Here is a 16,518-nt window from a genome sequence, read left to right as displayed (position 1 = left end):
CCCTTACCTTTCATTTTGCCAGGAAAACATCCTTATTATGTATGAGAGCGGTGCCCATATACACAAAATGGTTGGCTGAGAAAGCAAAGCAAATACAACACTATTGAGTATTTTAAAATTAAGCTTTTAATCTCAGCCCTCTATTTGGTATAAAAAGTGCACAACAAAAGATTTTTCATCCTTTTTTCTTTCTTTCTTCTCTCGTTTGAGTATTTTCTCTCTCTTTATTTTTTTCTTCTATAATAGAATTTTCTACCTTTTCCTTAAATTTATTTTTCTCAATAATTTACTAATACTAAATTTAGTAACTATTATTCATGATTTTTTAAAAAGTTTTAAGTGTTAACAAATCTATTCTATAAAATTTTAGCCCTCATGCTTTATTTCAATATATTTTTAATAATCTACTTATAGTTGTATTACTTATATTTTAGTCTTCCTAATTATCTATCTATAATTTTAATATGTGGGGCCACATGGTCCCCATAAAATATGTGTGGTGAAAATGCGTTAGTGCTCGCCTGATCAAGAGGTGATCCAAGCTCATTATTTGCCCCTCCCAAATGTTGAATCCTAGTTCCACCTTTGTCACAATGTAATTTTTGCCAATTATTTGTATTTTTTTTTTTTGTTGATACAAAAACAATTAAATACAACTATCTTGGTACATTACACATTACATTCTTCCAGTCCCATGGGGTTGCCTCATCTAGTGCTGTACAAGCAAGCAAATACGCTGATTTTAAGATTTCATGATCCTCATTAGTAATAATCAGAGCTCCTTCTATTTTAGGTGCAAGAACCAGTAAGTCTTCAATTGCTTCTAAGGGCCATCTAGTCTTTGGAACGGGTATAGTCTCCTTGATCTGACCCCAATTTGTTATGATTTCATCCGGCTTCAAATGTTGATTTTGGGCAATACTCATTCCTGAAGCTAACCCTTTAGCCATCGTAGCAACATAGGAGGTTCCTTTCTCTTTGCCGATCCAGCAGTAGACAATATTCCCTTGTCGCGTTAGGCCCTAGCAATATCCTGTTTCCTTTGTTTCGTGATTCACAACTCTTGCACAGAATAACGTAGTGAGGTTGTTGGCCACTGATTCTTGTAATCTAGAGAAATTAGTTTCCCTCAGACCCCTATAAATTGAGGTCTGTAGATTACAATGTGTTTCCCCAGGTGGGTGCAATTGTAGTTCTTGACACCACTTGTTTATATAATTCAGAACTCTCATAGGGTCCGCATCAATTTTTCTGAAAATTATTTCATTACGCATTCGCCACATACTAAAGCAGGTAATACTTATAACAGATACTAACCATCTTATCATAGGTTTGCCAAGTTGTGAGTTATAAAACAAATCTAGACAGAAATCAGAAATATTAGAGAAAGGTAGTAATTATGTTCTTAGCCCGATTGGTCCCGTTGCCCATATCCTTCTTGACCATTCACAAGTGAAAAATAGATGCCAACTCGATTCCGTTGCCCATATTATTTGTATGTTGAAGAGGTTCTTTATCGTGTTTTTTTTTGTTTTTTTTTTTTTTTTTTTTTTTTTTTTTATCATTTTTTGAAGAGTTATCAAATTCGCAGCCAAATTTTTTTTATAAGTTCGAGCATATATATGTATTTATGGTAGTTTATGTGCAGGTGTGATTATGGTTCTAAATTGCTTGAAAATGCTAAAAAGTCCAGAAAACTGTTCAATAATTTTTATTTCTGAGGTGAATAACTAATAGAAATCTTGATATCTGGAGACAAAATTGATAGGTTGGTAATAATGTAGCTCCTAAGTCAATCACAAACTGAGTAACTAAGGTGGGTAAAATGCTCTCCAAGGTCTCCACTCATTTTTAGATTGGATGTGTCTCAGTTTAATAGCAGATATTTTGAAGCGCTGCTCTTTCTTTCCTATGGTTTCTTTTAGTTATATTCCTAGAATTGGCAATGGCTTTGCTGATTTCCTTGCTAAGGGTGCTTGCAGGTTATCCCTTGACAGATCCTGGTGGGGTATACCACTTTTGTTTATTTTGGATTCCTCTCGTTTGTATAGGTCCTTTGACCTAAACTCTTTCATTTAATATAATCGTTGTTATTTTGTTCTGGCCAAAAAAAAAAAAGATTGTTCAGCTTTTCATGTAGATCCCTAGGCTTTGCCTCCTATGTGCTTCTTTGGGGCACAAAATTCATAATTGAGTCTGTAAGTGTCTTTGAAAAGAAAAACCATGAACCCTTATTCCTAGATCTGCTGTCTTGATCATAGCTTCCATCACATATAAAGGTTGCTATATCAAAGGCATTCATGTTTGAATAGAATTGCAATGGATTGAGCATATGGACATTCATGAGGTGGATCTTGTAGAGTATCAATGGAAAGAATAGCTTGATGAATGTGCAATTCTTATCATCAATTTTGTTGTACAATTGCATAAGAGGTTTGAATCATTGCAGTGGGGATGCAACCTTAATGGTTGAAGTTCCTCTGGTGGATCTTGTAGTATATAAAGGAAGGAATATCTGTAAGAGCGTGCAATCACTTGCCAGATTTGCTGCAGGAGTGCACATGAATTTGGGTTCCTACCTTCAAGGTCTTATTATTCCTACTGTGCCAAATGCAATAGGTCGCCACAATAATGATGCATAAAATCCAAATAAAGCAGTTTCAATGGATTGAATTAGTATTGAATAGATGATAATCATAAACAAGACTTTCTTTTTTGAATCATAAATCTTTGATTTCAATTAACCTTTTCTATGCAGTACAAGAAATTTAAGAGGAGGTTCAAGTTTCATACAGTACCCACTCAAGGCTCATATTGCTCTCCATCTGATAAACAATGGCACACCCATATCTGAAGGTTTTTCATAATAAATCTGCTCCAACACCCAAAACTGGTGTTGGCCTCTACAAATCAAGCAAAATTGGTTTTTCCACCGACGGTTGCATTCCCCCATCGATAACTTATGATACATGGAGATGATTTTGATTCTGTGGAATCGATTCGACTTGGGCTATTATGAATACCTCAAGGAGGCCAAAAGACTCATCTATTGATTCATATGTTTTTAAGTACTCTAAACTTTGGCATATTATACTTCTCTATCCCTTTTTGTGAGAGAACTTTTAATGACTCCATGAAGAGGGCATGAGTTGATTTGTTCCTAGCCAAGCTGCTTCATTGTCTTCATATCTAGAAATTTAGAAATGAAGGATGTTAGATCTTAACTCCACTTTTGGATTTGCTGGATTTGACCTCCTCAGACATACTCAAGAACAATTCCAACACTTATCTAAGAGAGTTATTCCAGTCCAATGTTGCTGTTTACTCCTCAAAAGCAAGTGGGACCTAGTTGTCTACTACGCATCTCTTCCTTTCTTGTTCATTCTAGATGATTGATCAATGAAACTATACATATAAAGAACTCTACTTTTGTCCAATGGCCCTAGGAGATTGTTAGGATGATACAATTTGATCAACCGGAACTCTTGAGGTAATCAGTCAGCTAAACAACTAAGCCACAGCCAATATAGTTACATCTATATACATAATTCAATTGTTTTAGTTGAACTAGAATATGTAAAATCATTGTATGAGAACAAGCGTTCAAACAAGGAGAGGGCAGACTAGATAAACGATGACATAGAGAACTTTTCTCAGATGAATTCCCCTGCCCAAAAAACTAAACCAAGCCCTGCAGGCAGAATTCACTTTCAGATAGGCCCTTTTAAAGTTCATACGTATCGAATTGAATACCCAAGGGCAATGCATATGCTATCTTGCGTAATTCGAGTACAGGCGACAGTATTGATGGAGATAAAAGAACTTAGCAGTGGAAATGGAGGCTCAGATGCAATCATCATCTTTCTGGGAAAGTTCATGGCTTCAAGAATTAACAGGACTGTTTCCATCTAATGCACAGCCTAATCTTTGCTACCTGCAAACAGGAAACAGAGGCATAAGAAATTCTGTCTCAGCTTGCTGGTTCAGTTGCAAGTAGCTAATAATAGCAAATAAAATATTTCGACTTTGGAAGCTGCAAGACATCTTTATAATGCGGTAATCATTACCAAGACAAATATCACCATGTTATCAGAAATGCCAAAATCATATTTGGCATCAAAACTATTATGTTAAGCAAGGTAGAACTTCCCATCATTAACTTTACTGTCTTTACACCATGGTTGTACAAATAAATCGAAATTGACCAACAGCTAAGTTCAACTGGAACCACAATAGGCTCACTATAATCCAAAATTTGCTCCCCAGTGATCCCAGTTACCATCCTCAACAAAACTAGCATGCTTAGATAGCAGTATGGAGTAGGTTCATTTGGTTCAGCTACATATACTCCCAAAAACCAACCCCCCCGAACAGTTTCTGAAAAGCATTAGAGTATTCCTTAAAAGCGTGATCAGAAAGCAGTATGTCATTAGTTCTCACCAGTTATTCTTTCTTGATCAGGTTAGCCATCATATTAGAAGGGAGTACTTAATTCAGGAAAACAAAATTTTTGTTCTTACCGGATATTCTTGATCCACATGCCCCAGGTTAACCATCATATTAGAAAAAAACATTCCAAAATTCAGGAAAACAAATTTCCAGTTTCTTTATCTTTATAGTTCAAATAATCATACCACAACTACTTCCCATTTGATTACCCCCCCAAAAAAAATACTTCCCATTTATAGTGCATCACTTATTACCCACACATCATAGAATAAAGATATTTCAAAAAATTATTAACTACCTTCATATAAAATTGTACTGACCTCTTCACAACAAATTGAACTGCATTTTTACAAGAATAAAATTTGCCAAAAACCACCTAAAATTACTTAAAATGAAGTTGGAGTTATCAATGTACCTTTGGGCCAATGCAAGCATCGGTCTCTCAGTGACTCCAAACAATTCAAAACAGATTTAAAATTGGAAGAAAAACCAGGATTCACCATAGTTATTCCAACTCTATGGTCTAAAGAGCCTTTATGATTAAAGCCATTGGTCTTTCCACTGGCTTCCTTGTGCAAAGGAATAAGTGACCCAAATTGGTTCCAACCATCCTCAACATTTCTCATGAAACAAAGACTGCTGGATTTCAGAAGTTCCACTGTTTTTGTCCTCATCTCTGTAAAAGGCAGAAAGAGCAGCAGAGTTTGATCAACACATTTAAGAAGCCCTAAAAATCATAGTGCATTGTAGATTTGATAAATCTGTAATAGATGACATTGTTCATGTCTCCTGCTCTCATAGTGCATAATAGACTTGATAAATCTCTAATACATAACATTGTTCATGTCTCACTGCTTCACTGCCTAATATGACAGTCTATATGTTGTTCTATGCAGATACAGAATCATGATAGGATGATAACAGTTTGACACTGATAAGTCACTAATATCTCAGGGGCACATGACACAGCACACGTGAGGGAGTCACAGGAATCAAAACCAGCAGGTTCATAGGGGAACAAAAACAACAAAAGGGGGACAGGGACAGGTGGCATTGTCTCCCTTTTTTTTTGGGGGGGGTGTTGGGGGGTGGGGGTGGGGGGACAACAAGCAGATATATCAGCAAGGAAAAATTGCAGGGGATTTTGGCACAAGTGGAAAGGGGGGCTAGTTAGGATTCGCTTTTGTTATACTAGGGGGCAGTGGGGGGGGGGGGGGGACGAAGTGCATAGTATTGGACAAGCATAGCTCATAGGGAGAGGAAGACTCTTGGGTGAGTGAACTGGGAAGAGTTCACTGGGGTGTGTCATGGTGTTTACAGATGCCATGGTGCTTACAGGTTTAATGCTAATGGGAAAAGCTTCCAGGTCCAGTCTTTAATGGTGCTTGCTGACAAATGAAGGAAAATAGAAAGGTGCTTATGTTTTCAATGCAAGTCAATTTTCCATTGTTTCATATTATTTATTATTTATTATTTATTTTCTATTAGCTGCTTCAGTTAGGATTGAGTGACTGGCTCGGTGAAGAAAGAATAGCTACCCGAGGGACCAGAGGTGTATGAGATTATTGCCAGAGAAAAAAGGCTCCTGCAACGTGGTATCAAAGCATGTTTGGTCCAGGGGATGGCTAGAAGCAGGATGCAAGGAAGAGTGGATGATCTGAAAGCAATCGTGAAGGAACTTCAAGGGCAGATGTCTGCCCTTGAACCCAAGCTTGGTCCCTAGCCCAGCATATGGAGAACGAGGAGAAATGTAGCCACGAGTTCAGGGAAGAGATAGCTACCTGCTGCATGGCCATTGAATTTAATTCCCAGGCGTCAGAAGTGACCAAGGAGAGAGCAGCAAAAGTTCCACAGCCTGCAACAAGTGATAATTTGCAAAAGGGGAGGATATCACAAGCCGGCTCGTGTATAGGAGGTGGACTACCGGAGGGATTTAGTTCCACGGCAACTAGAGATGCTGACTTTCAATGGTGAAGACCCTATTGGGTGCATGGTAGAAGATCTCGCTCTCGAGAGAGATCTCGCCACCTTGAAAAAGAGAGATCTCGACCATCTCGGTGAGATCTCGGCGAGATACACTTTTGCGCAACTCGGTGGCCCATCTCGGGGGTTTAAGTCCCATTGGTTGAACTTGGTATTGCTTTTTGGCCTTTGACCGTTGGTGGCCTGGTTTATTAGAAAACCCTTGTATGTTTCTGTCTCCCTGTGTGCCGAAATGTGTGGTTGGGTGCTGTTTACAACATGTATATAGCCTTTAGGCATATAATAAGCAGTTATCAAATGCATCAACTCTTATGTTATAATCCCATCCATATGGTATCACAATCTCAATTTTCAAGAATAATAATTATACAACCATTGAGTTCTATATAGTCATTAAATCATAATTCATAGACAAGTAGAGATGTTGTCTTCCTTGTTGTAGATGTGCTAGAGTGTTGCGTGAAAATTCAGCCAAAATCCACAAAAAGGTAAAATTGAGAGTTCCAGCGAGATCCAAGGCGAGATATGGCGAGATATAGCGAGATATGGCGAGATATGGCAGATATGCGGTATGGCGGATTGGCGGTCTCGAGCGGGATCCCCCCCTCGCTGCTCTTGCCCTCCATCTCGTCTCGCCAAGCTAAACGAGTTTTGGGATCTCCCACCATGATTGGGTGCACGGAGAGAGCAGGGAGGTATTTCTCTTTGCATGTCTCCAAGCTGAGGAGAATCTGAGGATGGTACTGGGATGACTACAGTTCAAAGAGTTGCAAAGCCCTATAGCATCGTGGATTGAGTTGAAGGAAGAGTGGAGATGATGCTTTGGTTCACAGTAGTTGAAGTCCCCACAAGAGGCATCGGTCAGTCTCTGCCAAACTGAATTAGTCGGAGTCTAGGGTGCAATTTGAAGCCCTTGCCGCCATCGCCAAAGCTGAAGAAGTGTGGCTTACAGAGGCCTTCATGCCGAGGTTAGGGGAAGATACTAGGGCTGAAGTGTGAGTATTTGAGCCCAGTAGCCTGGCCAAAATCATGGGCATGACCCAGTCCATCAAGTCTAAGAACCAGGCCACTGTTGGGCCTAGGATCCCCATCAGCAGCCAACCCATAAACCCAATAACCCATGGGGTGGCCCAGCATTATCTGAATATCAATGCCATTACATCAGGTGGGACAAAGCCCTGCCCAACGTCTGGCCAATCAAAGGGAGTCGGGCTTGACTTGAGGGGTTTGACCAAACTGACCGAATTCATTCAAAACCCTACAATGAACAACATATTGGGCCTTGCCTTCATCTTATCAAGCAGCAACGACCACCACCAGACGGAAGACACACTCTCGTTGGTCAACGGAGGAGGAAATAAAAATAAAAATGGATAGGGTTTGTGTTTTCAGAGACTCACCCTATTCCAAGACCCACTAGTGCCCCTACAAGCAACTCAAGATACTGCTACTACATGAGGAAGAGAAAGAGGAAGAGGAAGAGTACCCAGCAGCAGAGACAAGAGAGGGAAGAAGCACGGAAGCAGCTATGCTAGATAGAGGACCAAGTTCACCTTGAGGGCACTGAAACGGGGAAGTGTTGATAAGTCACTAATATCTCCGGGGCACTACAGCAATGGAAGGCAGTCACAGGGGATCAAAACCAGTGGGGTACATAGGGGAAAGAAAGCAGCAAAAGGGTACAGGGACAGGTATGGTTTCTTTTTTTTTGCTGCGGTGGGATTGGGGAGGGGGGTTGGGGGGGGGCAGCCACACCTTAGACAAATCAGCAGGGCTGTAAGGCTGCAAATCAAACCCCTCTCAGGGCTCTTGATTGCTTTCATGGAATCACCTACAACATTTGTTTTATCATCATGGAAAGACTCAAAATCTCACTTGACACTCAAAACCTTTTGAGAATCATACGTAGAAAGAACAAAACTAAAGGAAAAATAGAAAGAAATTGCTCCCTGTATGTAAAGTTAATGGCTCAAAGAACAGGCCAGTCAAGTTACTGGCAATGGTCCATCTATGAAGGACCAATTCTTAAAATCCTTTCTCCTTCATCTCCCACTTTGCTTCTCATAGTTGGATCCTATGCAATTCCACTTGGAAGACAAAGCCATGTTTTTGGAATTAAATCACAGTCGGGAACTATACAATTCCATAAAGTGAGGATATCCGAAATTGATTGAGTTGATCTTGGAGACATTAGATGCATAGAAGTTCCAGATGAGAAAATAATAGATGAGTTTATCAGATCCTGCAAAGCGAGAATCCAACACACAAATGTAATCCATCATCTCAAGTTCACCATGAAACCAGGTAAATCTCTACATGACAATCAATTAGTCATTTTAAGTCCAGGTTTTCGCTTGAGTCCAGCCAGATCTGGAGGATACCAGCAGAATCAAGCTTTTTAGTGGTTCCAATCTTCAGTTGGTGAGGCTTTTCATTTCTTTGGTTTTTGTCTGTGGACTATGGTTTTGTGCTGAAGCGGTATAAAGATATAAATACTAGAGGATAAACTATCGTTGATGGTGATGATTTGGGTTTTGTGAGTGGTGTTGCAGGAGGCAGTGGTGGTGGTAGGCATTGCAATGAGTGGTTTGAATTGCAGATAAGAAGGAAAATGGAGGGGAAAAACCCCAATCTGGTTCCAAACTTTCAATTAATAATAATAATAACTACTTAGATGTTTTGTAGGAAGCTCAATTTGGTCACCAAATGCTGCAAATTAACGGCTTCCACCCCAAGTAACAGTGTGGTTGATTTCGTTAACATTTTGAAACTCCCAGGAGTGTATTTGCAATTTTGCCAAACAGAGGTACCATTTCAGCATTTTAATGAACCTCAGGGGGTCCAGGTGAAAATTTCCCTTTTCTAATACTACTTCATACTAACCACCGAGTGCACATTTGGTGAAGCTTTAGGTGCTTATACTACTCAGTTAATGTTCAGATTCTAAGAGGCCTACTCCTCAAGATGACAAGCTCCAAGAAGCAGATCCAATGAGAGTGAAAATTTGTCAGCTCAATATATGATGCATCATTGTGTTTGTGTTTGATCATCGAAAACCAAAGCCGTTCATCTATGTTCTGCACCAACAGTGCTGAATATTTAACATGTCATATAAACAATGGAAGTGGCAGTGCTGTCAATTAGCAAATCCAATAATGTCGGAAAGCTAGCTTGTTTATTTTGTATGAGCCAGTAAAAATTTGACCATGCATACCCAGTTGCAGCAGTATCAAAGATCTTAACCCCCATTTTCAGTGTACGATTACAAAAAAATTAGTAATAAAGCGACGTAGGTAAGACTTTGGAGGAAATAAATTAAAACATACCATTGTTGGGAATTTTGATGGAATGCTTTGTGGGAAGACCAATGCCAACACCAAGCAGGGAGAAACCAACACTAAATCCAACACCACATCCAGCACCAACATAACCAATCACTTGAGGGCCAAACCCAGGGCCCCATCCAACGCCGCACCCGACACCAATTCCCATGCCCCAAAAGGTTCCAGATGTTGGGTGCACAGGGTTCCATCTCTGATACCTTCTAAACAACCCTTTGATGATCATAATGATCTGCAAAATCAGTTTCACATTTCATCACATTTAACAAGAGAAACCTGTAAAACCTGCGGAGTCAAGATATTAAAACTTCAAATCGATATGAACAATAAATTTCCAAATTAAAATGAGAACTTGTCAATCAATGAAGGATAAAACCAACACAAAGCAGTACACAGTGCATTCATCAAAATAAAAGGACAATTTTCAACTCAGTGTGTCTATTTCCAAATTTTCTTAATAACATGAAAGATATTCCAAAATACCAGACTACCAAGCATCCCAAAATATTACTTATACAGTCATACTCATGCTTCCTCACAATTTCAGGCAATTGTTGGTTTTGGTTTGGGAGAGGTAACAATCCAGAAATAAAAGAAATACGGGGATCTGGCAGCAACATGCTATTGGGTGGAGGTCCTGCTTATGGGGTCAAATCAATACATTCTAAGAATAAATATTTGAATATCAATCTCATCACTTTCATTGATCTCATAAGTATCATACCTTCTTTCTTAAGAAAAAGAAGTAAGCACTTACAAATGAGCAATCCCCATTAAACAAAAGTTGTAATTTATACGAAGGCGAATCTCCCTCCCAGAGACTACATGTATCAGACAAGTCAAGAGAATAGGAGCATTTGATCTACAGCTCCTTCTAAGTGATTTACCTACCTAATCTCCTGTTTCAAAGCATCCTAACCCTACATATTATTCTACTACTCCTCTTCTTATCCTTATATTGTATAAATCATTTTACAGATGTGTTACAAAATAATAATAAAAAAAGGGGGGGTGTAAGTGTGTAACTCAGTGCACAAGGCTCTCGCACTTAGCACCAGCATACAAAATAATAATAATAATAACTATTAACAATAATAATAAATAAAACAAATAAACACATATGGCATAGAGAGAGAGAGAGAATTTAGAAAACCACCATTGAGGCAATTGCATGTAGGGCTATTTTCTGACTTCCAAACAACCATTCAAGACTTCCAATTAAGAAGCAAAGAAGATGAAAACTGTGTTTAAAAACAGAATCCAACTTAATTTGCTCCGAAGTGTGTTCTCTGCTCCTCAGCTGCAGAAACCTATTTTTTGGCTGCCCCTTCACTGATCCCATTTGGCAACATGCTCTTGCCTCCTTTTGGCACCACAGCAGATGACCCAAGCCTCTTAGACATTGAGATCCACTGGCTTTCTTCCACCTTCTTGGGCTCCTTTATTGAGGATATTGTTGGGGATCTTGTTTTTAATTCTTCTATTTCTCATATCCGGCTTGAGTGGAATCTTTGTAGATTGACATCCAAATCCAAATCCAAATCTCTGGATCACATTTGGAAGGTCATCATTAAAGATGTCTGCTCTAAACTTTTCTTGATCCCCCACAAACCCCCCCCTTAGACTCCCCAAGGGTCAGGAACATTGTTCTTACCTTGGGCTTAGACTTATCCTGCTCTCCAGACTCATGTAGTCCTCACCCTCACACACCCTTCTCTTTTATCCAGGTAAATATATTATTTGTTATTTATTCATCAAAAAAAAAACTTCTTTTCAGTTCTCAGGTAGAACCCTGAAAGCGGCAGCCTCATACATAATCCAAGAACCAAGAGAACATTATTAATTGCAAACCATCCCATCCTAACGACCTAAAATAATCATTCAACGCTAAGTTGCAGTGAGGACGAAAAAGGTTTTCTGAAACAGAATCCAACTTATGTTCAGTTCTCAGACAGGGAAATCTTGAAAGAAGACGAAAGCAGCCACGAGAATAACCCAAGAAGCAATGGAAGATCAATAATTGCATAACCCAGTTCCATTCTAACTAAATAAGCAGCTAAAACCAGCATCACAATATCAAATTTCCAAAAGAAATCGAAGAAAATAAAACAGAAGAAGCAGAACTAGTTACCCGAATTCCATTACCATCAGTCACTGGTTCAAATGCAATTCCTACGCCTTATCACTGAATACTGAATCTCTACCTTCGGAACGCAGAACAGTTATATTAGGCGACCGTTATTGGTTCACACTTTGTTATGGTGGTCCTTTTAGCATTTTTATTAAAAAAAAAACTTGGGATTACAACTTAAAAGGAAGAATGAATTCCTTTTTTTTTTTGAGTGAATACCGATGAACGGACTCCAAAAGAAAATCTCCGAAATGTGAGGTCGGGTATTATTGGATCATTTGATTTCCTTTTCTGTTGGCAATATCATTGGATTTTTTTTTTTTCTTTTATTTTATTTTATTTTTGGGGTCTTTTTAGGTTAAGAGGAAACTTCTTCCAAAAGTATTATTGAACTGCGTATCGTTTTTATCATTTTTTCTTTAAAAAAAAACCTTTATCTAACTATAATGCTTTTTTTTCAAGGTAAAAATACAATGCTACTTTAAAAGGAAAAGAAAAAGTTAATTTCACCAAAATAAATAAATCTCCGGGGACTCATCCCCCGCCCCGAGGGCAGCCGAACAGGAGTTGGTTTCAACCAAAAATAAATAAATAAATAAATGTAGTCTTTTTATTGGAGAGGGCCTTCTAGTCAAATTCAAAGCTCACTAGAGCTTAATGAAGACGAAGCAAGATCTGTTAGCTGCAATTGATAGAATGACGTGTATGGAATTGAGTTTAGTTTGGCCAAATGAGCAATGGTTTTTTACTCCTCTAGGCTCTCCGCGATTCTGCTACCGTTGTGCTTCTTAGTTTTATCGGTGGTTCAATGAATGAGCTTGCTTTTGGCCATCACCAATGAGATGATAGGAGAATATCATGGTACCTATACCTAGCCAAAAGCTAAGGACTTCAAAACAGATCAAACAACAGTTTCAATTAGAATCACCCTATTATGCTGTCGGGTTGTTGTTGGCCATTGCTGCTTCTCCAAGAAAAATGCAATAGCCTTATATAAATCTCTGATCATCCAAGTTTCCTATCCAATCAGCATCAATATGTCCAAACAATATATAGTAATTCTCTTTAACCCTATAGAATGTTAAGGAAGTTAATTTTCATTTCAATTTAATTTTTATTTCAATTCTTCGAACTTGAATTGCCTTAAAAGACTACATCCTGATTCCTGAGAGTCCAAAGACCCACTAGGGTCTCACCCCTATGTTTTTTTTGACAATATTTAAAGTTGAGCCACACAGTCTTGAGGATGTAGTCAAAGTGCAGAAAAGCTGATCCGGGCGAACTTCATTTGGTACGAAAAAGGAAAAACAAAAAAAAACAAAAAACAAAAAAGGAAAAGTAGAGGAACCAACTCGGGGAAATCGGTATGTTTCGCGGTGAATTAAACCACCATCCAATACAACGCCACCGTCTTCTTCCGGTGGTTTTCTTGATTCTTGCAATACCATCGTGTCCCTGTAGGTAATTTTATTCTTCCTCTTCTTCTTTCTCAGGTAGACCGATCTGTTTCCCCTCTTTTTCTTTTCTAGAAACTTCAAACCAGTTCGAACGAGGCTATTCGTGACAATCTTTGAACGGAACATATCGTTTCCACAGTTCAAATTTGGCATTGTCCTCTTCCAAGGGTGCACCGAAGGAGGATAAGTTCAGCCCCTTCACTTTCAAATCGAAGACTTTCAGTTGCAGGAATCATTTCAGGTAAGATAAAAATTCAGACAATTTTGTTACTCTCTTGAAATGTCTTAAGATTCTATAGTTGGTTGGAATGCATTAGACCAGTTGGAAAAAAGCACCCACTTAGAAACGCTGAAAACTAATCTGCCATGGGCTCTAATCAAGTGCCCATGGACTTTCCTATTGGAAATCTTCACCCACTTAGCCGTTTCCGAGGACTTTGAATTCATATGCTTATGTATACAGTTTCAATCTATTGACCTTCATTCAAATATGATATGGTGTCTCCCAGTTGATTTTTGATTGTCACTCAGTATTTTTTTAACTCCCTTTAAACGCAAACTAGTTGCTTCAGTACTGTGAGGGAAGGAACCAAATTGCTCAGAGAAACACACTATTAAATTAATGATCTCTATTGTAAAGAAATATGCTTATTTAATATATTGAAACAGTAGTGTCTCAGCCCTCATCAATCACACTGGATGTGGAAGTCTGGATCCATTTTTGAGGCTGAGAACATTTTTGCAGAAATGGCTCTTTCATGTCTTATGGGTACATATGGGACTATTTCAGATGAGTTGGAAAGAAAATATCCATTATGCACCAAAAGTACGTATTTGGTTCTTGAGCTCTTTTTTTCATCTGCTTTCTTTCCCTTGCTCTTCTCTCTTACTCACTGAGAAGCGAACTGCCCATGCGTGTGTGTGTGCCAGAATATGGAAAAGAGAAGGACTTAAGGTTTTATTATATCTAAAAATCAGTGGCATGCCATGCAGCTGAATTCTGAGGTAAAGACAAAATCAATATTATGAACAGTTTGTCGTGAAGAGATTTCAAATAGGGAGAATGCAAATTATTATGTTCCTGAATGAGCATCAAGTATAGAGTTCCTCTGATCAGTGTGAGAGGTAGCCCTTTGCCTCTTCGGTTATATAACCTGTTTTTTCATCTGACATGCAAATTAAAGCAGGAACTTGATGTGTTGTTTTTGAAATACAAGGGTCACTGCAAAATGCAGTCCGTTCCTTATCCAAAAATAGGCTTTTCATGTTATTCATGGGGTATTCAAACATAGATTGTATAAATAAATATCTATTTTCACTTTCTTTTGACAATTTCTCCCGTTTTCGGTGGCATGATGAAGATTTTCAAAGTTTATATGGATTTCTAATGACAACCAAACTTATGTTAGTGTATTTATCTTCTGATGTTTTGGAATACCTTGGAATGAATATATGGTGACTCCTCTAATTCCTGTCTTACCTAATGTACTTTTATTCTTTCTTGATTGAGTAGAATCCACCTCCAAGAAATGCAGGATGAAAGTAATTTGAAAACATGGGTATCAGACAAGTTGATGACTCTTTTGGGATATAGTCAGCCTACGGTTGTCCAGTATGTCACTATGTCATTGGGTTAGGTGAGTTTCAATTTTTTTTTCCTCCCTGATTCCACCTTTATATATCCATGTGGTATGAGCTCTGATATCAAATGTCATGTTAATTGTATATGTGTTAATGATTTTTCAGCTAAGCAAGCTTCTTCACCTGCTGATATTGTCAGCAAGCTTGTTGAGTTTGGTTTGTCTTCATCAACTCAAACCAGAGTGTTTGCAGAAGAAATATTTTCTATAGTTCCACATCAAGCTTCTGGTCCAAATGTAAGTTAAAAAAAAAAGGAGTTTCTATGACATCCATGTTTCTGGGGTAACAAATAATGAAATAAAGGCTATTATTCTGTTGCTAGGGGTTCCACCTTTTCCCTTTGTTCCAAACAGATCAAGGTCGCATTGTCTTTTCCGACAATATTGTAAATCATTTGGCAGGCTGTCTGTCACCTGCCATGTTTGGACAATTCTCTACTGGGAGTAATAGGCTGAAAGTAGGATTGGGTGGTTAAGCATTGCCTTTGGGCTGATTCTACTAACTTGACTCTGGATGTCTAGCATTACGATCAACCCTTGCTTCCTTAAGTCTTGGGTTCTTATCTTTATTCCCAAGAGTGATCAGCATATCCCAGAAGAAGTTACTTTTTTGTGGATTCCTGAAGATAGCAAGGATTTAGAAAATAACTATGTCACAAATGTGGCAAAATATTCCATACTAAGGTTGCACTTTCTCTTTATGGTTTGGTCATTTCCCCTATTTAGTATGTTTTATGGTTTTACTTGTGGATCAGAATTACCAGAAACAAGAAAAAGAAGCAGCTATGTTGGCAAGGAAGCAGAAAACTTACACGATCTTGGACGATGATGATGATGAAGATGATGACAATAATCGTGGTGTTGACAAAATTTCTACTCAATCAAATAAAGCAGTCACATAAAAAATGTTTTCGGAAGAAAACTGAGCATCAAGAAGATGAACATGAGGCATGGTATCACATTCTGTAGTAAAATACATTTTCAGTTTTAAAGCATAACCTGACTCTATATATCAAATTTCAGGTGGTCAGACGAGAGCAAAAAGATAGACGTACCACGCTGCAGACATCTGAAGTTGATGAAGATGACTTAGAGGTACCTTATTCTCTTCATTGTAGGTGCCCACCCTGTATATGTTGGTAGCATAGATATTCCAGTCCTAGCTCTTAATGTCATAGGACATGTGGCTACAGTGAGCAATAATCTAATTAAAATTGTTAGTGCATAGTCTAAGAAAACCTATAGCTCAGCTGAAGATTCAGAAGTTATCAATTAGCTGTGAACTGATCCAGAGACTTTAGTGGAAGTTGGTTTTTTCTGAAACTTAGATATTCAGGAGAATTTACTGACACAAATCTAGCTACATAGGGTAAGCCAATTATTCTGCTTAGCTGCCTTAGCAGAACTTTGGGATTCCTTCCCACAGTCAAAGCAATTGTTGATCAACTGTGCAACAAGAAAAAATGATCTTTGAAGTTCAGAAACTTTATATGGAGATTTAATAAATAAAAAAATAA

The 16,518-nt window shown here is 38.3% G+C and overlaps 1 protein-coding gene and 1 long non-coding RNA gene across 3 annotated transcripts; one reads left to right on the top strand and one right to left on the bottom strand.

Moving 5' to 3' along the window:
- Nucleotides 1-3,541: 3,541 nt before the first annotated feature.
- On the bottom strand, nt 3,542-12,039 carry LOC148999673 (Putative membrane lipoprotein). 2 transcript variants are annotated; one of them, XM_089140734.1, is made up of 4 exons: nt 11,905-12,039; nt 9,759-10,005; nt 4,865-5,125; nt 3,542-3,934 (listed from the first exon to the last, which is right to left on the bottom strand). In XM_089140734.1, exons 2-4 carry the CDS (start codon nt 9,997-9,999, stop codon nt 3,921-3,923), a joined length of 516 nt encoding a protein of 171 aa, XP_088996860.1. In that variant the 5' UTR covers nt 10,000-10,005; nt 11,905-12,039; the 3' UTR covers nt 3,542-3,920. The 2 variants fall into 2 exon arrangements, with proteins under 2 accessions (XP_088996860.1, XP_088996859.1); XM_089140733.1 differs by having other exon boundaries at nt 11,919-12,039.
- Nucleotides 12,040-13,223: 1,184 nt separating this feature from the next.
- On the top strand, nt 13,224-16,352 carry LOC148999672 (uncharacterized). Its single transcript, XR_016170748.1, has 3 exons — nt 13,224-13,602; nt 14,875-14,998; nt 15,108-16,352. It is a non-coding gene; the product is annotated as an uncharacterized LOC148999672 (long non-coding RNA).
- Nucleotides 16,353-16,518: the final 166 nt, after the last annotated feature.

This window comes from Hakea prostrata, chromosome 11 (genome assembly GCF_041222555.1).
Source record: "Hakea prostrata isolate BN-2017 chromosome 11, UWA_Hpros_2, whole genome shotgun sequence".
NCBI classification, from domain to species: Eukaryota; Viridiplantae; Streptophyta; class Magnoliopsida; order Proteales; family Proteaceae; genus Hakea; species Hakea prostrata.
The sequence above is the reverse complement of the archived record's forward strand: the minus strand, read 5'-3'. Positions and strand labels throughout refer to the sequence as shown.